The sequence below is a fragment of the Protopterus annectens genome, chromosome 2.part2 (assembly GCF_019279795.1).
Source record: "Protopterus annectens isolate FY-2018-M chromosome 2.part2, PAN1.0, whole genome shotgun sequence".
Taxonomy (NCBI): domain Eukaryota; kingdom Metazoa; phylum Chordata; order Ceratodontiformes; family Protopteridae; genus Protopterus; species Protopterus annectens.
The window spans coordinates 60,418,856-60,444,205 of NC_056730.1; the positions used below are offsets into that span (position 1 = coordinate 60,418,856).

The 25,350-nt window shown below is 37.7% G+C and overlaps 1 protein-coding gene across 1 annotated transcript in view; it reads right to left on the reverse strand.

The window, feature by feature from the left end:
- LOC122795920 (microtubule-associated serine/threonine-protein kinase 4-like) overlaps window positions 1-25,350 on the reverse strand; it is an 809,687-nt gene that overhangs the window by 49,161 nt on the left and 735,176 nt on the right. Inside the window, exons 19-20 of the mRNA XM_044064403.1 lie at window positions 16,444-16,571; window positions 11,017-11,234 (exon numbers count right to left, since the gene is read on the reverse strand). Coding sequence (XP_043920338.1) covers window positions 11,017-11,234; window positions 16,444-16,571 — 346 coding nt within the window. The remainder of the gene's footprint in view (window positions 1-11,016; window positions 11,235-16,443; window positions 16,572-25,350) is intronic.

Sequence of the window (25,350 nt, forward strand, 5' to 3'; positions counted from 1 at the left end):
GCCAGTATGAGAAGTGAATTGTTTGAGTGCTTAAGTTGAAAGTTTGTCTACTTCCAAGGGAAAAATTGAAGAGTACACTTTGTGGAGCCGTTACACCCTAGCTAACCGGTGCTGCCCGGCTTGCAAAACCGCGCAAATGCAGGTTTTATAGCAGGGAAATGAAAGAGATAGAAAATACATTTTCTTACCCCAACGAAAAAAAATAACTGTTTAGATATTACTTTGGTGACATGTGTGGGCAAGCAAAGATTCAGTTCTTTACTTTACAGGAAACCCACTTACTTCAGCACTTTCCTGCACTATTCTACTAACCACCCTTTAATACAGAAAAAAAGCCTTATGAAAGGTCAGACGGTACGAGTTTCAATAGCTGTGTCACAGAAGGACCAGTTTTTGCTTGAGATTCACAATTTAATAAATATGTTCACTGAAACAGGCTACCCACTTAACATGCTGAATAACATTACGGATGAGGTTTGCAAAAAAGAGCCAATAGTTTTTTCCATTACTAAGTACAGGTCTTCAGACTACAGATACTCTACATGCTTTGCCTTCTGACTATGAACAAACTATGACTGTAAAATATGGCCCCTGTTGTAACGTTATTAAGCAGGTACTGACCAGTAATTGGAAGGTTACAGAACATGACTAAGTTATATAATATATAGGGGGTGGGTCCCACGTTTGCGTACAAGAGGCATTTTGATTTAAAGAAAAGTTGGATTCAGCTACAGCAACCGACATTATAATGATGTCTACCAAATGGCCTAAAGGAATGTGAAAGTCTGGCTTTTGTTCACAGTGCAAGTTAATTTTGTGGGTCAAACTTTAAAACTGAAAAGCATTAATTTTGTGTTTCAAGTGCATCAAGGTTGAGATAACTCATCTAGAGTCATTTATCTTGCTTTTCGGTATTTTTGCCCCTATCTTTATATTGGCAAAACTGACCGTGCTCTTAAAAAATGCATATATGAACATATGTATGATTTAAAAATGCTCAGTGTTAATAATGCTTTGTTTAAACATACACAGGTTTGCCCTAGTAATAAAATATTTTTATTTTTTATACTGGAACAAGTTTTATCAAATGTCAGAGGGGTGGTCTTGGGAACAGAAACTGCTTCTTTGGCAGCTTAGATTAGAAGCTGACCAGCCCCCTGGTTTAAATGATAAGATTTCACTTAATTGCATTCTGAAAATGCGTGCAGCTAAATTGTAGCTGGAGGTTATGCCTTGTTTTTTTACTAGTTATATCTTTACCCTTTTAGTTGTATTTCAATGTTTTTTCCTGTATATGCTTAGAGCTGTTTTATGTGGATTTATTGCATCAAGGATTTTATTGTTCAATTATGGCTACTTTAATTTTTCAACTGCGTGTTCCTGGATATGATTGGTTGCTTAATGTCATGTCTCCTTCTGAATTTGCTATTTTGGTGCGGTGTTAGCTTCATTGTAATGTTCTGATGAAGTCCTTTGTGTTGGGATGAAAGTGCTCAATGTTTTATTTATTAACCTGTTTTATCCACATTGTTGTATGTACATTTGAGTTTATGTGCACTAGCACAGCCTACTTCACTTTGGGACCGACTTGAGAGTTTCTGGTTCCCAGTTAGTCAAGTAACCCATGATCCTATGAACTCTGTAAACTGTCTGATGGCCTTCTTGTTTTAGTTTCACAGCTTAGAATCTTTTCTTGGTTCACTAATTTGCAAGATTTCTATTATTACTTTGTTACAGTCTGCAAATACAACTAAGCACTTTACAGTTTAGAAACAAACGAGTTTGTCTGGTAAATGTGCTTAATGTTGCAATAATGTAATTACTGATCTGGGATTGAGCAAACATTTGATCAAAAGTGCTAATGAATATGTAATGTTGCGCTCAACATTGCTCATTTTATAATCTCTACTTTCCATTCTCTAAGATCATAACTCATTTGCTGTTGGCCAAACTTTTTAAATTAAGTCACAAGGGAGCACACACAATCGTTATGAGGAAGTGGAATGTGTTATGCTCTAACTGATGCCTCAGACTCACTTTGCAGTACCCTGCTTTTATATTTTTTGCCACAAGCTCAGAAACACTTGCTCTCCCCTTTGACTAGATTCTCTTTTTACTCTTGTTACATTGCTTACTTGTACACCTGTCTTTAACTGACAAAGTTCAAACAACAACAATGGACTTCGCTTGCCTCATATTGCTCTTCAAAAAGGTAAATTATAATGATGTCAGAAGCCAAATCTGCCATTTAATATAACATAGCAAGTACAAGGCATCCAAACTTGTCATTAAAACTTTTCTCTGTTTTAACTTACACAAGCTGAGTGAAAAAACAGCCAATAACTGGCATATGTTTAGTGACAAAAATGATTGGGAAACCTTGGATCACCATTACCTAAAAGCCTTTCCTACCTCTCAGAAAAGTGTGCCAAAAATAAAATCAGAAGCAATTCCTTTATTTAGAACACCTTTTAGAAGTACTGTGTTGACTGATCCGTCTTTTGCTGACAAAGGGTAATGCTACTGGAAATACATTGTCTTGTCCCTTGTGATCTCCTTGGATCCCTTATATTGGTGAAACACATATTCCAGAAGTACACACACGCTACAGTTCCCCCTATCCTGCTCTGCTCTTCCCATCTGCTTTGGCATATTTTCATTCTTTCTGTGACATTTTTCTACATGTTCTGTTTCTAGGAGTCTAATTGTTTTATACACAAACAAATGTGATAACAATATGCTTTAAAGTCAACAAATCTCTGGATGTGCAATGCAGATGCCAAATGTATATTCATACAGGTAGGGCTTATATCTAAGCAAACAACTTGGAATTAATTTCCCACTGCATTAAGTACAAAGTGACTAGGAAAAAAATAAAACAGGCTTATGAATATATATATATATATATATATATATATATAAAGTAAACAAATAATGGAAGAAATAAGCAAAGGGTTGCTACAGGGCTACATTACTTACAACTAGAAGAAAGTAAACAGTTGTTACTCTAATGAACAGTGAGCCCTCATGTGAAATACTCGCTGAACATAAAGTGACCCATGCACAGATACATAGCAGAGGCAGAATGGAGAAAAGCATCTTAATGGTTCACTGCTTTAACAAGAAGCAATGTTAGTATAAAATAAAAGGACTGTAACATGCACAAATCAAGTTTTCATTAAACTATGCAAACACTCCTTTTTCAAGTGATTATACTAGTTTCCTACAAAGGTAAATATTACTCATTTTGTCTGATTTTTTATTTTTGTTCTGAAATTGACGGAACTTTAGTTATCAAGTTCCAAAATATACTTTATCCATTTCTAGAGAGTGGCTGACACATGTGTAAAGCTGGAACATTACTAACACTGGCAGGCAGATAACATGCCTTTATCTAGTATTAATCTATCTTTTTTCTACCACTGTTTTACTAAGCACCTCAGCATGATTGTTTTTACCACTACATTATCTAGGGCTTTAAAATATACTGAATTCATTATGTAGTTCACATTATGTACTTCTCACTGAAAAAATAGTACAACTTCCTAAATGACAATCTATCCAGTGGCTTTAATGAAGTTCTTTTATACTAACAGGCTAATTGAAAAGGCTTGTATAATCCAAAAATATGCCTCTGTCATAATGGTTAAGGCAACTCTAACCACCATCACAATTACAAATGGTCAGTCTGTAAAAAATGCATTCTTCTTTTATAGAATCTTATAATTACCAACATTTTTAATTAATTTTCCTGAGCTTGACCATTTATAGACAAGCTACTATTCAGAATTCAGAATGACAGCACAGAGGGCATCCACATCAGGGTAAACTTTTCAATTTCAGAGACATTTGTCCTGCTATGGTATTCCCCTGGCTGTGACCGCAGTGCTTAGAGCAGTTTCACCCAAGAAACCACATGACAATGCAGTAGTTCAGGGAAGCAGCTAATGCTAATTGGCCATGGACGCACTCCTGCTACTAGTAGCAGCCCAAAAGTCAGCAGAGTGATTCCAAGAATTGTTCTACTGGGTTAAGTTTCTAAAAACATAATTTAGTTATTTAAAAAAAACGTCTTTACTAATGTGCAAAATGAAAAGATCATTGCCCCTTCTTGTAAATATATACTGACAGGTCAGTCACTTAAACAGGATAAAGAGCCAAACTAATATACACCTTGTGGAACAAGGTTTTCACTGTGTTTGCATTGACATAATTACTAAATATAGGTTATAAAATATTTATGTCAATCCTGTCTAACACTGTGAAAATATTTATTTTCTCTAATAGGTGAAGACCAAACAGGTTTTATTAATAGAAGGTAAAAACAAGATAATATCAAAAGAATAATGACATTAATTTATTATGATTTGGTAGTTATTTATTTAGATATTGAAAAGGCTCTTTTGATTCTTTTAACTGGCATTTATTTATGGCTTTGGAGATATTTGACTTGCCAGCGCCTCATTTAAAACTAATAAACATGTTTTGCAACATTCCTTTGTGTTGCATTAAAACAGTAGAATATCATTTCAAACAATATCAAATTAAATTAAACTTAAGTTACCCCCTCACCTCTTTTACTTCCTTTGCAATATGCATTAATGTACACTAGGCAAACAGCTACTAAAGCCTTTATAAGCCTAGCCATCAACCCAAATGTGACCCATAAATTTGATTTATATAGGAGATGATTTATTGACTGCCTCTACCCATCAGAGACATAGGTACCAAACCAGGTGTGGATTTCTGATTCCCCATCCAGTGGTCCAAGTTGCACTTAAAAAGGGATATAGAGGAACTCTGCTTCAAATGGATGGGGAACTTGTAACACAGAATGGAAATTCTCTGAGAAACATAATCTGTCTGTCTGAGAATGTCTCTTTCTCTCTCTTTTTCTCTCTCTGTCTCCTATTTATGTCACAAGAAAAATTAAGCTCTTTTAATCTAGCAGTTCTAATGCTGTTTGCTTTGTGGATGTGCAAAATGTTCATCAAAACAGGGTACAGGGATGTCTTATATTCCAGGCAAACATCATCTCTCACACTTCTGCATGATGCAGAGTAAAGAGACAGGGATTTGAGTTGATCAGCATAGGACATTATGTTTACTCCCTGCATTCCTTTTGTGAGGAACCTCTGTGGACATTCCAGTTGCTGCAATGTGTCTGGTCAGGTACATACCGAAGGGGGCATTATATTCTATCATGGGTCTGATAAGGGCTGAGTACAGTGAAACAATGACCTCTCTGGACCTAGATGCAATGCCCTTGCATACAAGTTCAGCAACAAAGAACGATTTTCGTACTAACTTGGACACATGTTGGCTAATTAATCAACTTTTCTGGGTGTTTTATTGATGACATATAGTTGATGGGGTTCCCGGCACTTTAATGCATTTCCTTGTGTTGAATTTTAAGCCATGGCTTTGACACCACCCATTTATCTGTGTTAGACCTTCCTGAAGGGTATCTCATCTTGGGAAGATGCAATGGCTGTTTCCAGTTTGCAACTGTCTGTGAACTTGGTTAGCAAGAGTCCTTTGGCATTGGCTTTGACATCTGAGAAATAGTTGCCAAAGAGAACTGGGCCTAGTACACAGCCCTGCAGTCTCCACTAGTGACAGGCCTCTTTGTGGAGGTGGCCTCACTGATTCTAATCTACTGGGTCTTATAAGTGAGCCAGCTAGTTATCCAGCATGTTACAAAGGGCTTTGTACCTAGTTCCGTAAATCTGTTGACACTGCCCAAGTGGGGTATTGTATCAAATGCTTTAGCCAAATATAGGTAGGCAGTATGCACATTTTTCCTCTCATCCATTATTTTAGTGACTTTTTCAGAGAAATCCCCCAGATTCAGTAAGCTTGATCTTACTTTGAGAAAGCCAAACTGGGATGGATCCAGTGTCAAGAGGTCTCCTATTTCTTTGTTGATAATTTCCATGGCTTTGCAAATAAAACTAGTTGGACTAATGGGTCTATAGTTTCCAGGATCTGTTGAAGGTCCTCCCTTATGAATGGGGATGACAGTTGCAGTCCTCCATTCACATGCCACAAAGCCTGTTTTAAGACTACAGTTAAATGATGACTCCATGGGTCCTGATAAGTCATATTTTAAATTGTTCAGGAGGCATCCTGGGATGATATCGGGGTCCATTCAGGCCATGTTCTTGGCCTTAGCAAATATGCCAGTACATGCTCTCTAGTTATATTTGGAGGGGTTACATTTGAGGGTATTGGAAGGATTGTACATTTTTTATTTTTTATATTTTTTCCCCTAACAGATTTGTTTATTTTTCAATTCAACTGTACAGGTTATAGGTCACATTAAAGTTTTGAAATGATTTACTGTGGTCTCATTCTTTTATATCACAAAAACCTGGCATTTTAACAGGGGTATGTAAACTTTTTATATCCACTGTATATGTATGTACACACACATATACATACACATAGATTTGTACAAACACAAGCACACACATTATTTCTACAAGATTCAACCTAAATTAATTCAATAAGTTTGAATAAGATAACCCTATGTCACTATTCTGTAGGTCCTAAATGTATGTGTATATGTGTGTGTATATATATATATATATACACACACACACACACACACACGTACATGTGATGTATGCGTGTGTGTGTGTGATATATATATATATATATAAAAACACACACACACAGACGTGTGTGTGTGTGTGTGTGTGTGTGTGTGTGTGTGTGTGTGTGTGTGTGAAGATTACTTTTGAAGAGTGTGAATGAGGACTTTTGATTCTAAGGGCAAAGTTGCTTGTAAGCATGAACAGTGTTGGAAAAGTATCTATCATTTTTTTTCTATTGCTGACGTTTATTTTTAGTAAAAGGTTTGCTATTCTTATGTTAACACCCCCAGCAGTACATTGCAGGCATAGACTATCAAACTGAATTGGATTGGACTTGAACTACTGAGCAGCTAAAGGTCATATCAGAGTAACTTATAAGAATTGAATATAATGGTAGTTCCTGAAGCTTTTCTGCACAGCTCAAGTTTTCCAACCCTATGACTTTTCTGGAAAGAATTATTGTACTTTTCAAGTTGCTTCAGATACTTTACTTGAAGGCTACAAAATGCATCACTGTATTCAAAATTGGGTAAGATCCGAAGTATAAGCTTGAACGCAAACTCTCTGGCATGCCATTATCAATGATACAGGCTAGAGATTATGCTTTTCTGATTCTGACAGATAATGATTAGTGTTTAAACTGCCATCTACTACTGTCTTAAGATCTTTAATGATGGTGTCATTTTTATGACCGGTCCACTTATTCTGTAATCAGAAATGATGCACTTTTTTGCAAACTCTCATGATGCTGCAAATCCTTACACTGAAGGCACAAGCATCACTGTTATATCAGGTTTGTGTTTTTGTAGGCCATCATAGAGAGATAGTGGCATTGTTTACTAACGTAATTAAATGACTCATCAACTTTTACATCTGAGGACACAGTCCTATGGAATACCACTGATACCCCCCCCCCCCTTTACTGACTGGAGAAGTAATCACTACCCTGAACATTGGCTCTTGTTTAACCCATGTTTTACTCCCTGAATTATATATATGTATTGCCATTTACAAGTTTTAATTTGCAAGTTAGTCGCTTATACTCAACAGTGTAGACTGTCTTATAAAGTGTAAGTAGCACAATTGCTAAAACTTCATTCATTGTTACTTTTACCTCTTCATAAAATGCACAAGATTCAAAAGGTAAGATATGTTATCATGAAACTCATATTGTCCTGTTATGTAAAAGAACTAAGCCCATGTGTAAATTTTGAATATGCTCCATTATAAATCTAAGATAATACTCAAACTGATGGTTACGAAACTGGGTCTGCTGTAACCATCCAACACACACTATTCTTTTGTGAAATAGTTTCACTGCTGCATGTTGCTATAGATCATGGAGACATTCACAAGCTAACATTTGAACATAACTAACATGGTTTGGTTAGGTTTTCCTTTATTTTGTGTTGGAAACCACTAGATATGTTAGTCTGTTCTCATGTAATTTGAATTCTTTTAATTTTACTCATGGCAACAGTTATCCTGTCTGTGGTTTCATACTAGATATCTTCCTCACCTTTCTGACACACTGACATACATTTTTACTTAAGTCAAGTTTACACAATTTTCTCTGGACCTACATTAGCTATATTCCTGTAATTTTGACAATTGGTTCATTGTTTTTTAAGTAACATGTTACAGTCATAATTTTTCCACTTCAGCTCACATAATTAAAGAACACCATACTACTGCATACAACCATATAGATGAAGATGATGTTATAATCAGACCTGGAAATTTTGTTAAAAAAGAAGGTAACTTTTCAGTTTGATTTAAATGCATATGTTATGTGTGGGATAATGTTTTAAAAGTAAGTAACTATGGCTTCTGCTGCTACACAATTTAATTATGTGATGGGATCAACTTTTTTTTGTTGTTGTGACTTTACCTTTATATTTGTGTCTTTTTTTTTTTTTGGGGGGGGGGGGGGTTAATTTACCTTTACATTTGTGTCTCACTAGTACAATAGTAATGCAGAGCACACTGAAAGCATCCTGAGCAAACATATCTCGGTCACTGAGGGCAATACCTCAGCCTGCTTTTATACGTTTCTCATTTACTGTGTCTGGGTTATAAAAAATAACAGCATTGTGATTTGTGTTAATAAAAGAAAGCATAACCACAACAGAAGACTGGAGAGATCCCAGGACTGTCAGCTTGTTATGTAAACTACTGTGATTCTCTAGATAGACTTTACACTGTGTGTTACAAATCAATACGATCAATATATTCAGCTAATATCTCCATATATATGATCTTTAGTAGTTTGCATAGATAACATTTTGGTAGTTAGGACTTTTATTTTTGTTGATTTTTATATAAATTACTTTTTTGCAAGGATGTTCTGCATAATATTGCTTCAACTGGACTATTTTCAGATTCAGAGAGATTAAAATTAGCGATTATAACAGGTTTGTAGGTAAATACTAGGCTAGCAACCTCATGGAAGTTGTGTGTGTTAAGCAAACATGACCACTACACTACATAACACACACTGCTGAACAACCCACACTGCTAAACAAGTCTTAATTTAAAGAGCAGATGCCATTCAAAAAATGCAACTACAATAAAGTTTCTAGAAATATGAAAATGAATAAGCATTGTCTCACACTACTTAGTAACAATATGAAAAACAATCATATAACATAACATGCTGCTCAAGATATTACTCATTTTATATATTTAAACTATGCAAAAAAAGGTTTTCAGAGTAACATGTACAATATATACAATTACAAAACACGGTAAGGATGAGAAGAAAGGATCATCCCACATATACAATTTTACAGATTCTGACTAGAATTCTTAGGATCTTGAAGTACCCCAAATACCTTTCTTCAACAGTTCTTTTCATTATTTCTGACAAGATTTGGAAAAAGACTATATTTGTTATAGCAAACAATTCACTAAAGCTACTGGTCACCCCTATCCTTGACAATATACTGATCAGACTTTCTTTGAAAGAGTAATTTTGCAAAACATATCCTCTTTCTGCCTTGAAAAGTATACGTAAAAATTTCCTTCAAGAGAATCCACTCTCCTTTTGTCAGTTTTGTCAAAACAAAATTACAATACTGGTGAATCAAGGAAACTGCATAGTAGAAAGCAATGATTCTATGGGTTTGTTTGATCCTTCTAGAAACTTTCTCATACATTATCAAAATTACTTAACTACTTTTAAAGCTTCTTAATAAAAAGATTAAAGCATTCTTTCCTCGACCTACACCTCAGCAAACACAATTTGGGAAGGTAGGCTTTCAATGATCTTGCATTTCAGTGGCATCCTCAAACATCGAGATCAGAACAGGTGGCACGTTGGTGTAGTGGGCAAAAATGAGGTGCTTTTTCTTTCTCTCCACAGTTAAAGCATTTTCAAAAAGTCAGAGAATGTAAGTGAATAAGTTAATAACCAACTAAATAAATAACTACATAAATTAAACAAACTGTAATAATATTATTGAATGGGGATGCATGTCATATTCATATAAAAGCAAAATGTGCAGAAGGTAGGGTTACATACAGACTGAAACGTCTGAGACTTCAAAGTGTAGACCACTGCTTTACTAATTACACCAATGAGCCACCAGTTGAAAATGCCACAGGTGCTTTGTTCTGGGATGCCACTGAAATGCAGAGTAACAAAAACCTATGTTTCCCAAGATGTATCTGAAAGAAATATGATGTGATCATTTGTTAAGAAGCCTACTCAAAACACTACATAGATGTATGCGTGAGTGGCCAGAAAAGCCAAGTTGAGCAGCTCTGCATATCCAGACCTAATGAAATGGGTCTCTGTTGCACCAAAGTCTATCGTGCTAAAGCAGGGTTTACATATAAATTAATACATTGAAAAACATGTGGTTATAACACTCGTTATTTATTTTTTAATTTACTGGCTTCTCATCTGACTATAAAGTCAAATAATGCACTCATTAAGTTACTGCCATGAGGCCAGTGTATGCAAAGAACAAGGCAGAGCAATCTAGCATGAGCATGCCCTGTGATAGTGCATTTATAATGGCAGTCAATCATGAAGAGAGGGAGAGAGCATGAATATTTACTATTTGTTTAAATAATACCATCTGAAAACTGACTTAAATAACTTGGACAAATTAGTTTACTGAGTATAACTGCATTTCATCTGCACTGTGAACAGATGTATTTGCTTTGTTAACATGGCTCGCTCTGTATGTATTACGAAGGGTGCTACACTACAGCCCCTAACTTTTTCTTGTTGCCTTGATGCCACACTGGAGGATGCATTTTCCATGTAATTTTCTTTTCATAAAATACAGTGCTATGTTCTTTAAACCACTGCCTACAACTTTGAAAGGCTAAGCACTATTTAAACCCATGCCAGACTAGAAACATGCCTCTCATATCAAAACCAGTGTAGTCTTTTTCATAAACTCACCGGAAAGAGTTGAACTGCTTAGAGTGCTAGCCGGTGTCACTGCTTCACCTTCTTCCTGGGCAGCCTCTTCTGGTGAAGATACTACTTTGGATGAGTCTTCGTGATGCTCACCTGGAGAAGGTGATTGCTCTCCTTCCTCAGCAGAGACGGCGACTTTTGGAAGCTGTCCAGACTGCTGGCTCTGGCTAAAGCTCTCTGCATCAGAGGAGTACTGCTGCCTGTGGATTTATACACACATTCACCATAAGCTGTACATGCTGATACAAAACTTACTGATTTGATTCAAACCAAATATGTCACATCATAAGCATCAAATACCTCCCACAGCACAGACTAAACAGCAGATTAGAAGGAACAGCAAATGAGGCCAAACCAATACACAGACGGAAACAGGATAACAATAACAGGGCTCATCAGAAGCACCTACACAACATCACAAGTAACTCAATGCTGCAGCTAAGTCTGTGAGTACTCTTCATAAGATAAAATAAAGAGCATGAACAAGAAGCATACAGATTAGCTAGCATGGAAGGAAGGCTTGACAACAACACTCAACTTGAAAGCAGGCTTTATTAACAGAATTCAGGAACATGATGTTCCTGAATTCTCTTAATAAAGCCTGCTTTCAACTTGAGTATTGTTGTCAAGCCTTCCTTCAGTGCTAGCTGGTTTGCTATTTGGTTCTTGCAGTTTGCGAGCACTTGCCCTGATATACTTTTCTGGTTGAAGCATACAGATTATTTACTAGCAAAATTTCCTTTGGGATAAGTAAAAATTCCTATTTCCAAGTGTGTTGACAAAAATGTCTTAAACTCTACTTTACGTATCCATGACAGAACATTGTCTCCCCTTCCTTTTCTCTTAAATTTGCAAAGAAGCCAAACATACATGGAAATGGTGCATTAGAGACTCACAAAGACAACAACTTGTTCATGCATGCACTCTTCCTCCAATACCCATTTTATATAATTCAGGGTCTTGAGGGAGCTAGGCCTTACCTTGGCACTTAGAGGGTGCAAGGCAGAGAAACATATCACAAACATGTGAACCTACTGCAGGAAACACAATCACATGATGTTACTAAGCCCACCTATGAATGACCTCTAGGATCCCCATTGGTTTACAGCATGTGCTTGGGATGTGGGAAGAAACTGAAGCACTCAGCAGAAAACCACAGGAGCAGAGGCATCACATGCAGACTCAACATGCAAGGCAACCCAGATGAGAGTAAAAGTGAGGATCCAACCTCTGTGAGGCAGCAACTATAATGCTACTGTGCCACCCTAAACAACCTGTTGAATCAAAAAAAAAAGATCATATTATGCAGTGTGCTTCTGCAAAACTCTTTGTCATGGTTTCTTATTTCTATACATATTCCAAAGTACATGTGAAAAAGTATATATGGCTACAGTACACATTTAAATACAACAGCAGATGTGATAAGATTGTACCCTTTAATTAACAAAACAACTTACAGAAAAAAAACAAATTGTGCATACATCTGGAAGACAAGGATCCTTTCCCCTGGAGATGATAAATTGCATTTGCCCAGCCACACTTTGCAACTGATATGCAGCTATAATGCAACTTTAGAAATACAGAAAAAAACATAGACTAAAATGGTAGCTAATGATCAACTACTCTTCGATGTTTAAATTTGAAGGCAGCCTGACCAATAAATATGTGTAAAGGTAATTCACTAAATCAAAAGTAACAGGAAAGTAACTGAAGAAAACAGATGAAAAGCAAAAACACGGCCCCTACTGATTACCACATCAAAATCAACCCCCTAAGCACGCAACCTGTGGTGAGAGACCTGGGTACTTGGGTTGACAACAATCTCATATTTGACCATCATGTGCGGTAGTGGTCAGATAAGCCTTTTACTTGGTTCATCTCAAAAGTAAAGGGATTGCATCCAGAAAAAAGGAAGTTATTACCTCTCTGTACTCCACCTTCATTAGACCTATAATTGAGTACAACGCCCTGTTTGGTATGTACCTCTCCAAACACCTGCATCAACTGGAAAGGCCACAGAAATACCTCACAAAGACAATCCATGGCATCCAACACCTGTCCTATGTGGACAGGCTCAAATTACTATCACTTTACTTGGTATCATACAGATTTCTCACAGGTGATCTGTGTCTCGCCTAGAAGGCAATATTGGACCCTGCCTTACTAGAGATGCTCCATATCCGTAAGTCTAATTCCTCGCACTTTACCCACTCGATAGGCCTAAATCTAATATGCAACATCAACAAAATCGACTGGAGAGACAGATTTGTCTCCCAGAGGCTGTCCCGTCTCTGGAATAGACTTCCCATGCATGTCAAACAGAGTACCTCACTGACCCTCTTCAGACACAACCTTGATGAGTGGATGGGAAACCACAAATTTGTCCCAGGGTTTCCACCTTTGTCCCTCAATGACATGGGCAATAGGTGCTGACTGAGGTTTCTTTTTTGGGGATAAACTCTTGGCTAGGCTTGTAAGGGGGCCCAGGGCCATTAGCCTTGTAACCTCCTACGAACAAAAGAAAGATAGGGACTGGATTATGACAGGTGTTTGTAATTAATGAAGATGGCTTTACTATGTTTAAAGAAAAATCATACGTTACACTGCTTAACATGAAGAGAAAGTTTATTCCACATGTTTTGGGAGGCACTCCATTTTAAACCTGTCCCTCCACTGTGTTTTATTTATCTTTAGGTGAAGAGTTAAAGTCCTTTCGTCAAGTGTTGGTGCAGACACTAAACATACAAAGAAACAGGTGGTTTAGGACAATCGGGTCTCTAATGACATGTTAACAGATACAGAGCTCACCACCCAAATGCCTATAAGACAATGAATAAAGGGATTCAACTTCCAGCCTCTCTTCGTACTTCAGAAACTTAATACTTTTGATCCTTTTGGTCAGAAATCTTTGAGGTCTAGAATATTAGGTGACATACATCTCAAAGGTCATAGGCTCATAGATTCATAGATTAGTACTAGGCTAAATGTCCTTGTGGACCATTATAAGCCTAGCAAATTACCTCATATGAGAACCAAACCTTGCACTTTGTGTTTGTAAGGTAAACACCTTAACCATTATGCCAACCCCCCTCCCCACAGTGGGTGTTATACTCAATAACTGGCCTGATCACAGCAGAGTATGATGATCAAAGCTGATGACTCTGGATGCACACACAATAGAAAAAATGAAACAGTAATTTATTTTATTTATTTATTTAACATTTGTTGACCGGGAAAGTCCGACTAGTACAGAGCGTATTTTCAGTGGAGGCCCAAGGAGAAATGTTCCAGATGCATGCCTTTAGAATGTGGGACAAAACCGGAGCACCTGGAGGAAACCCACACGAATGCAGGGAGAACATGCAAACTCCACACAGAAGGCACCACAGCCGAGACTCGAACTGCAGAACCTCTTGCTGCCAGGCGACAACAATGACCGATGCACCAGTGCCCCCCCCCCCCAAGTAGGGCGATTGAATGAAAGCCCTGTAATGAAACCAAAGCCCTGTATAAAAATGTTTGCGTATATTTCAGTGAATGCAATAAAAACATCTAAATATAGACTGTCTGCAAAGCTGGAGACCAAACCTAAACTAATATACTTTAGCTACATTACATGATGCCGAACACAATAAAGTCCTGCATATACGGCAAAAGGCAAACTAGTAAAACTGAATGAAGCTCTGTAGTCAATACAAGAAGCATGTCACACTTGATAAGAAACCAAGAAGACAGCTTAGCCTTAGTCTTTGGACTTCTCATAATCCCTGTGAGAAATACTTAATTTCTCACTGATAACAGATTTCTTCCACAATGATGAGAAATGAGTGGTACGGAAGAGAAGATCCAGAACAACATGTAACAGAAGTGTTATAAAATAATGCATTGTTTTATCAAAATGCATATACTGTACACAGGAGCAAGACACTTTGTAGAATTATCCACAAAGACTTTTTTTTTAAATAAAGAAAGCTCAGTAGACACAGCTATCCCTTTTCAGTAGTGACCTGATAGCACTAAGATTCTTGCTCAAAGTCACACGGTAGGCAAATGGACACAGAGAATCAAACCCTCGTCTACAGGAAGCAGCTCATAGCCTTAATCCTCTACACTGTGTACCAGACAGGTTGCAATAGCTGAAGCACTGCTAAAGAAGACAACAGGGGGAATGAAAGCCTGAGAAGTATGACCCTGAAACCATCTTAAGTCAGGCAAAAGCTAGATTTACACAGAGACATGCACTTGATGCACAGTGATTAAAACATGGGACTAATCACTTACCTATATGACAGGACAGAAAAGGTACTCCTAAATGGACTGCTGGTACAAAGGTGGTTGTAAACCAAGCTGTAGAAGCCATTTTCTAGTACCCAATTTATTATATTTGAGATCAAGCAGAAATCATGGCCTTTCCCAGTACTCAAAGAATGACAGACAGAGAAATAATCCTGCAGAGGATACCAGTCCACTGCAAGCTGCACACACCTACACATACTTAATCACACATGGGAAACACTCTTAAGGACAAGTCTGGAGGATCACAAGCTCATCTGCAACATATACAAAAGGATGTGAGGGGTATACCAGAGTACTCAGAGAAAAGTCATGTGGAGATGGGGAGGACAAGCAACCTCCTTACAGATGGTATTTTAGTGAGAAAATTACCTAGAGAGCAAAGCCCAGTCAGGCAGCAATGCAAAGTGCTAAACCACTGTACTGCTCTACCAGTCGAGGGAAAAACTTGGGCAAAAGACTTACTTGTAGATGAGACAGTTTGCTGGTTACATTGGTATAAAATGCATGAACTACAGTGAAATGTAAATTAAAATAATTTGCCAAAATATAAAAACATAAAATAACAACTTCTTTTTTATGACAGGATGATACTGGGGGTGGTGGTGGTGGAGTCTTCGTAATTAACAGTCCAATGTCTATGAATATTTAATAAGGCCTCTTAGGTACCACTTCACTGATCATGGATGAAGTACCCCCACCTCTGTTATTGACAATCTTTAAGGTAAAGTGAAGATCAAAGACAAAGGCTACATCAGAAGTTGAATAACAATGACGTAAACAGACGTATCGCTTCATATGCTCTGCAAACTAGCTTTACTAGTTTGAAACTTGACCACCACTAATAACAGCTAATGACTTTTGACAAGTATAGCAGTGTAGTAAAAATATGATAATCAAATCTGTTAAGTAAAGGTCTATAAATGTAGCGAACAGAAAGTAGGGTCTGTCTCCATTAAATTAAGTACATCAAAGAAAAGGTACATAAATGTATAGGCTGATGTCTGTTATTCTTACTGTGGGTCTCACATTTGAGAACAGAAGCATCTGTGAAAGAAACAATATATTATTACTCATCTCACAATATGAAACACTGGCAACACATTTTGTACTCACATTTCAGAATAATCTGATGGCCAGCTCAATGGCTCAGTCGACAAAAGGCTGCTGCTCTTAGATTTATCTCCAGTATCCTCCTTATCTTCACCATGATTGGGAAGTAACCGATCCACACCTATATAAACCTGTAATGCAAACATCAGAAAAAGGCTGCAGGTAAGTTATATGCTACATAAAGAGCACATTTCCTTAACCACATGGAATAAAAACACAGATAAGCTATAGCAAACTACTGATTCTGATATAGTTGAACTCACACATAAAACAGACTGCTTAAACTTTACTGCAACATCATCACTATTAGTTTGTCTGTGTTTATCCAGGGTAGAACACTGATCCACATGTTTTAGTCAGATGTAACCAGACAGCACTTCTGGGCAAAGTGACTTGTCTAAAGTTACACGATAGGCAAATGGAGGCTGAGGGAATCAAACCACATGCTAAGGAAGCAGCTTATTAACAGCTCTAGGTCTTAATCCTTTGCTCAAGATGAAATATGCCTATGAATAAAACATGCTTTTGCAGTATGATGTGGCTTTTGGACTGAAACTTCTGTTATAAATAAACTTTTCTAATTGCCAATCTGTAGTAAGAGGAATGTCAGTTTTTGAACCATATGTTGAAGGAGAAAAACAATAGTTTCCCTATATAATTTACAACTTCTCTTTTGAAAAAAACATCATCATCAACAAGGCTAGTCCTGGCATCAAACAGAATGTTATATACATGTTACATGGAGTCTAGCAGTTAGTGCTGACCAAGGTAGGCAATGGACCACTGCTGAAGTGTACCAGAAGCATGAAAACTATCCACACATGCTAGAAGGTGCAAGCAAACATGGATAAGTGGTGTTCTATACCAGTTACTCCATCATCCGCACCAAGCAAAGTTCTAAAAATCCATTTGTAGCATGGAGACAACCATAAACACATTCACTGTTATATAAGGAGTTTAAATTGAGACCACTATATGCATAATCAGACAGCAGAAAGGCCAGAGGAACCTCCATCATCCCAGATGCTAACCCTGTCTAGTTGCTTGGCAGCCAGACTCAATCTTTCTGCACAAGGACCAACTTGTGCCAAAAAAACAAAAATTGAGGATGATATTTATCAAGATCTCTTTTTCCGCCCTCCCAAAAGGAAATGCCAGGGAGTCACTTCTCCATTCAAGTTTAGTTATGTGCAAAGGCTGCAAGTTTTCATTCAGCCTCTTTTTAGAAGACAATAAACAGCTGAAGTGAGCAAAGACTGCTACATCCTCAGCAGACTTCAAAACTTAATTATACAAGCAGATGTAAAACCTGGTTTCTATTCACTTAGCCTCAGTTATATACTTTGCATACATGCACTGCCTTCTGCATGACCTTCCACATTCTCTTTCAGGGATGCAGATTCCTTTGAGGGGAAACTTCAAGAGACAATGCAGGCTTCTGGCTTTCTTGAATTCTAATTTTGGTAGTTGGTTTAAAGCACTAGTACAGTTGGCACAAAGGGTATTATGATCTACTCCCAGACTGCTAATGGTCTCAACTCATGACCTAATGACTATGGGAGCTCTAGTCATCTTATGTTTCAAGAGTGGACACTTTCCAAAGATGAATCACAAAAAGAACTGGAGAGAGTGAGCAATTAGAAGGAAATGTGGACTATAAGACCAGGTGAAGAGAAACAATGTGGGCACCCCTTCTCACCCTTGGGCCTTGATGAAAAAAGCAGAAACACACGAGAGCAAATGCAAATTCCCAAATGTAAATCCACTAGAAAGATCTTGAAATAAAATCACTGTTTACAGAAATATCATTGAAGAAGGATCCTCCCATTCTCACTGCAACCTGTGTGAAGTAAAAACTGCCTGATACAACTCCCTCCCCCCAATTCTGATGACGACTAGTAGTGCTGCACCCCCAACTCCAATCATTTTAATTTTCCACAGTAGCTGCTACCAAGGAAATTTATTTTTTACAAATGGTAGTGCAAAGGAGAAGTTCAGATATGACACAATATATGAATAAAAAAGTACATGTTTTATTATTGATCTGCAATGGTTGTTTTGAGGTATTTTTAGAATCAAAGTTTACATCTCAGCAAACAACAATTTTAACTTAAATGTTCTTACTCCTTGTGGACTGGGACTATATTAGCCTACTTCCTAAAATCAGTGATGTAACCAGTTTTTAATCTTCTATTACTGATGTGTGTAAGGGGGCTTACTGGACCATCTGATGCAGAAGCATAGCTACACTGGAATGGAGGGACAGCTGCTCAGGGTGCTGCTCAGGGTGCAAGAAGTTGGGGGGGCACGACTGCAGTATCTATATTAATTTATGCACAGAATTGTAATTCTGGTATTGCTTTTGGGTTGACAACTGAAACACTTGATTCAGTACTTCATATTTTTAAAAGACCTTCTCTTAGGCGAGAAGAGAGGAGCACCACATCAGGGGAGTGGCACTGGGCATTAGATGAGTCAGTTACGGCTCTGCCAGGGTATCTCACAGTAACACAAAACTTAACAGGAGGTAAGGGCAACCATTCTGCCTATAATTTTAAGTAAGACCATGTTGAAAAAAAGATGAGTGGATGAGTTTCCCATTTGCAGACTGAAATATGTTCAAAATTTGTTAGCTAACTCTGCCAGCTGTGTTACAATGAACGATTTTGTTGTAGCATTCTACAGTTCTTGTTCTTTCCCCTTCACATTCAGATACTCTTGCAGAAGTCACCCATCATGACTGCATGTTTTATCATGAATGAAGCTGCACATTACCGAATTCCTTATTAAGCTCTTTTTGGATGAAGCTTACCTTATAGGCTACATAATATCTGAAGGCTTTCTAGTCTTTTTTCCCCTTTTGTTTAATAATTTATTGATCATGTACCTCCATCTTTTAGAGGTTTTGCATTACCTTTATATGCACATGGATGACTATAAGAATGCAGTTCTTTAATTTGTAGTAGAGGGCTATGAACAATTAACCAGTAAGATGAAAGGGAGAGAAAAGATGGGCAATCCCAGATGATTTATGCAAGGTAATGTTAGGGCAACATAGCTACGATCTGATAATTCCTAAAAAAATGTTTTTTTCTGGTAGAATAAGTTATACCACTGTGTTACAGCCGTGCATAACTGGTAGAGATGTTTGGCAAGGTGAGATCTTGTTTGTTTCTAAACTTTGTCAGTGTTTTTACCATCTCTTAAAGAATGTTACATTTATGAAATCAAGTAATTTTGCACCTAGTTATTGGCTAAACCGCAGATTTCTCAGCTCACTGGATGGATGCTTTAAGCCACTTAGTAGAAAAGTATTTTCTGTTGTGAGTAGGGTTATTAAGTTAAAGAAATTTGGTTGGATGATGTATAGCACCCAAAAAGAATTAAAATAAATTGATCATGTTCTTGAGGTGGCCTGAAGGAGGTTCAACATCATACTACAAAATAGCAGATAGTGTTGCTTACTGTAGCCTAAATGTGGAGTATTTTATGCCCTCAATTTGTTACAAGAACTATACTTTTGAAAGTCTGAATTACAGAAATTGATACACCACCTCCTTGCTCTTTGAGATAAATTGAGAGGAAGGACTTATAATAATGTATCACCCTAATACAGAACTTATCTTATTAAGTTGCCTTGATGGTACATACCCTAGTTCCGTCAAAGACCAGGTAATCTACTAGGCAGCTAAGTTTTTTTTTTTTTTTTTAATTTAGGTTATGAACATTAATTAGACACATCTTCGTGTTATCATCATCAGTGGAGTTAAGCTTGGAATGGGCATGAAATTGATCCTGTCTAAAAAGTCACACTGGGAAAAAATATAGGTGTCTACCCCATACTCTAACATGTTTTGAAGACCGTTGAAGCCTGTACCTTTCAAACATGGTCTGGGCTTCCAACATTTCCGTCCAAACTGAGTAGAGTTAAACCCTTCCGGATTGACACCACAATCTAAGCCAATTGCTGATGCCAATATTGTTTTTTACATATTGAAGTGGCATCTTTAGATCTCAATAACTGCAAAAGGACTTACCAGCATGGGTAAAAACATACACAAGGTCACCAATATACATCTGTACTCCAGATTAAAACTAGCTAATGACCTGTTTAGCATAGGGGACAGATTGACCCAGCTTAGATCCCTTCTAGTGTTGATCCAAGATGAGGAGGCCAAAGTATGAGGGGATGACCCCTGGTTCGTCTAATTTTAACTCTTCAAAAAGATCAGGTTAATAATGTTTTGCCATTCAAGCACCTTAGCTATACAATCAATATGAGGGAAAAAAAACAAACCAACAACAACCAAGAAAAATATTAAAAGCGCAAAGCACAGATTCCATTCAAATAAAAAGTAGTAGCAAATTCCCTGGAGACCTCAGAATTGGTTTCAGTCCCTTTATTTTCAGTCTTTTACACAAGTTGAATAAGCACTGCTAAGGGAGATAAGAATGTGAAAATCTACTACACATTTTTCAGAAGAAGGGGGTGGAGTTACACATAGTCCTCCCTGATTGGTCCATAAAGGGGAGCCAGAGATCAACCAGTGTCACAGTGGGTGTGGTTCCACAGTGGGCTGATTTAGTGTATTAATGAGGTAACAGCCAGAGAGAAAACATCAAGACACAAGTACTAATTAGAGCATACATGTAAAGCACCCCTATCTAATCTTCAGTGTGTCAATTATAATGTCCAACCTTCTTTCAAATCAGGAGACACTTTGTAAATGGCTAAATTACATGTTGATTTAGGAGATATAGCTGGATTCTGTGATGCTTTTCCTAATGCTCCATCAGCTCAATACTGCATCCAAGTCCTCTCACAGTGTGTGTCAGACAATGGTGTAAACATTATATAGGGTACACAGAAGAAATAGCAGAAAGCCACTTAACAGAAATGCATACAAAAAGATGCTGTGAGAAACATCTAGACAGAAGTTAAATGCTCCACTTTAACAGGGCAGTGTTTACGATACTCATATAAAGAAATTCTCATCCATCCATCCTCAATCCATTTTTTTGCATTTTACACATGGGGTTGCGGTGTCACTTCCATAGTGACAATCATATTGAGCCAAAGTCTACACTGCCAAGTGGCTAGCCCTGCCACAGTAGTTCATTCACATCACTCACTTGCGCACACACTTTCACTTACGGCCAATTCAGTGTCCAATCCACCTACTGCATGTTTCTGGAATGTGGGAGGAAACCGGTGCACCCAGAGGTAACTCGCGTGACCACAGACATGACATGCAAGCTCCACACAGAAGGCACACCAGCTGAGAACCGAACCGGAGAACCTCTTGCTGTGAGGCGACAACCCTAAACCCTTCTCCACAGTGACGACCCAATTCCACAATAAACATTCCACCTATCTACTCTATTTTACCTTGTTTAGCCAGAGTAGAGCTTCAGCTAAACTAAAACCTATATGAAAAGAAGGGATAAAAATGTGAGAACTATTCATCATAGAAATACTAGTGCACCTCAGCTGTCCCTGGACAAACATTCCACATCAGAAGTGGTTCACCCAGTACTCTGGGCCACTACTATGAAGTAGTACCCCGCTCCCTCAGCTCAGATGGAGAACAAAAAAAAATCCTTCTACTGGCACACCATCCAGGTGTGCCAGATGTATGTTATGCTTCCTCCCCTGCCCCAGGCATTCAGTTCCCATTTCTGTGTCCTGACACAAACCTTCCTCTAACCTATTTTATTAAAAAATAATCTCTTCCTTTAAAATGTAGCCAACATTTGCTACAGTTTGTGCTGTTTTTTTAAACTGTAGCAAGCAGTTGCTAAAGTTCAGACCGCACAAAGAATACTACAGCATTTGCATTTGACCACAAGTGGAATATCAGCTTTTAAATGACAGTATTACATTAAAGAGCAATCGGGATTGGCTGATCATGCTCCCCCACCCCAAAAGTATGCAGCTGGGGTGGCTGCCCCTTTCACATTACCCTACCTGCACTACTGGTAGAAACAGACTTATGGTTTCCATGCCCTTGCTATTTGTTCAACCAATACTATTGGATTTAGTAAAAGTGTTGGGTCTCCAAAGAGTTTACTTCTTTTTATTTGATTGGAATCAGTGCTTGCAGCTTTTAATATTTTCACTGCTTATTGTTGCTTGTTTATTCTCCCCATATTGATTTTTTAGCAGAGGTGTTTCAATGGCAAAACATTATCTTTGTATACTAGGTAAGAGATGAGTGCCCAATGTCATTCATTATGATGTGCACAATTACCAAGTGTCAGTATCAATACTAGAACCACTGACATGGATTTGATTATTGGCCTCACTGACATCTAATCTCAGCTCCAGGAAGCAGGACATGTGACTCTTATCTTACCGAGTTTTGTGAGAGCAATCACAAAGTCTATAGTTATGAGGACTTTTCCAGCATTTTCATTTTTTGTTTTAAAGATGAGCTTAGCAGGTACATTTATTGATTTGTTTTCTTATGAAAATTGCCTAGTAACCTTTTGCATGTATGTCTGTTCTGTTGAACTAAGGTACAAATCTAAAAGAAACAGAGGCCCTGCCATCAGGATACCAAAATGACACAGAAGCTCTCTCACATACACTTTTACCTCATTAACTCAACACCTTCTCTAATGCATGAAAAAAAATGTCCTGAAGATCTCCAGATTGTCAATGGTTAGAAAATAAACAAAACCAGTAATCTAAATCATCCCATTTAATCTAGATTCCAAATGTCTACCTACCACTCACTTGTATCCTTATCCAACAGTGATTTTTAACAAGAAGTGCTACTTCCCACTTCAGTGTTTCTCCAACCCAACATCCTTCCACTATAGGTTACTGACTGCCACTGGAGTTCCATAGTTTGCTTACACAGTGTGAGTACAGAATTTGTACAGGTTACTGATTGGCACTGAAGTTCCATAGTTTGCCTATGCAGTGCGAGTACAGACTATGTACTGGTTACTTACTGGCACACACATTCCACATATCTGCCTTTTTAATTTCTGAACTCTGTAGTAATGTCACACAATCCCTGTCATTCTGATTAGAGCAAACAATTTTCCCTATTTATATATGGGCTTTTCTCTGTTCCTGGTCCCTTGGCTAGACACGTACAAATGCCATACACTCAGAATAAAGATACTGCTCTCATACCCTGGGGTGAGCTAGATGACGTTCCCCTGATGTGTTGGGATACCTCTCAGCTTGGATTCTCATTCTTGTTCCAATATTTTACACATTTTATATCCTTCTTCAAAGGTGGCCACTGCATTCTCTCTCTCCCTCACTCTCTATGGTAATCCAATTAGCTAGACCCATTTATCCCCTCAAGGAACTTGCCCAAAACTTAAAAGCTCATACTGCACCCAGTACTCTTTGGTAACTTCCCCTTACACTAACTGAAAACTCTGACATTATCCATAATACTATCATCTGGCACACAAAACAGCTGAACCTACCTCTTAGAAAAGATGAATAAACAATAATTGTTGCATCATCATACTTTAAAGAAAAGTATAAAATAAACATTAAATATGAAGACAGAATAACATGTTGACAGCATCTGAAGTAACACTACCCATCCACACCCCTAGCTGTAAATATTTTTCAAAGTTACTAGTGCCATAATATATCATATCTTAACCTGGATTACTCTAATTCATCCACTCATACAAAAGTCCACACTCTCTTGTAAGCTGTGCATTACTTTTTCTTAAAATTCATATGACCAAATCAATCCCATCAAGGCTGTGTGTGTCCAATGGAAACCACTGCTAGCCATCTCTAGCCAGTGTCCACTGATCTATCCATTTACACAACTCATTTTTGGCAGTCTCCATTTTCCATTAACAGTTGCCCTCTCTTATTGACTCAAGTCTACTCTACTCTTGAGCATCCCTAGAAACACTCAACACACTGCAAAATATATAAATAAAGAAAGAAAGAAATACAGGTAAATGATGAACATATGATTCGTATTACTCATCTTCTTCAACTTTATCCTTCCTTGCCCCTGGACTTCGGTAATGTATCCCAATAATACCAAAGGCTTTAAAATAGCTGTCTCCAACCTCCTTGTCATTCATATTTGGTCCTTGTCTTCCAATAGATCTTCTCAGCTGTTACAATGCTTTCTTTCAATATGGTAATTCTTTGAGTACCATCCAAGAGACTAACTCTCACCTCTAATGTCAGCCTTTCTATTCCTTCATTACTTTCTGCCACCTTACCCTAAAAGGATGGGTAGACATCTTCCTACATCCTCATATACCTTAAAGTAGGCCTCATATAGTCTCAAGTAGGCTGTGATTAGGCCGTAAGTATCCTCAACATTTTGTACACGACCTCCCCAATCAAATCTTTGCCAGAGGACAGCACTGCATTCTTCACTAGCACCATTAATCAGAGACTACAAACACAAGCTAAGAGTTCAACTGTTGCACGCGCGCGCGCACACACACACACACACACACATATATATATATATATATATATATATATACACACACACACACACACACACACACACACACACACACACAAACACACACACACACACAGATCTACTTTAGTAGATCGAACATATTACAAGTTCGAACCACATACGGCTAAGACCATATGTTCAAACTTGTAATAGTTCAAACACTGAAGTAAAAAAAGAAAAAACAACACAAACAAAAAAAGTCTGTAACAGGGGGACTATGACCCCTGCCCCCCCCTTACTTAAACATACCAACTCGGAGATCACACTACATTGCAATCAAAAGGTGCTTCAACAAAGTATTAGTTTAATGGTGCGCAAACTTATGCAACCAACTTATTGTACATTTTTTTATTTTTTATATTTTTCCCCTAACACATTTGTTTGTTTTTCATTTGAATTGTACAGGTAATAGGTCACTTATTGTACATTTTTT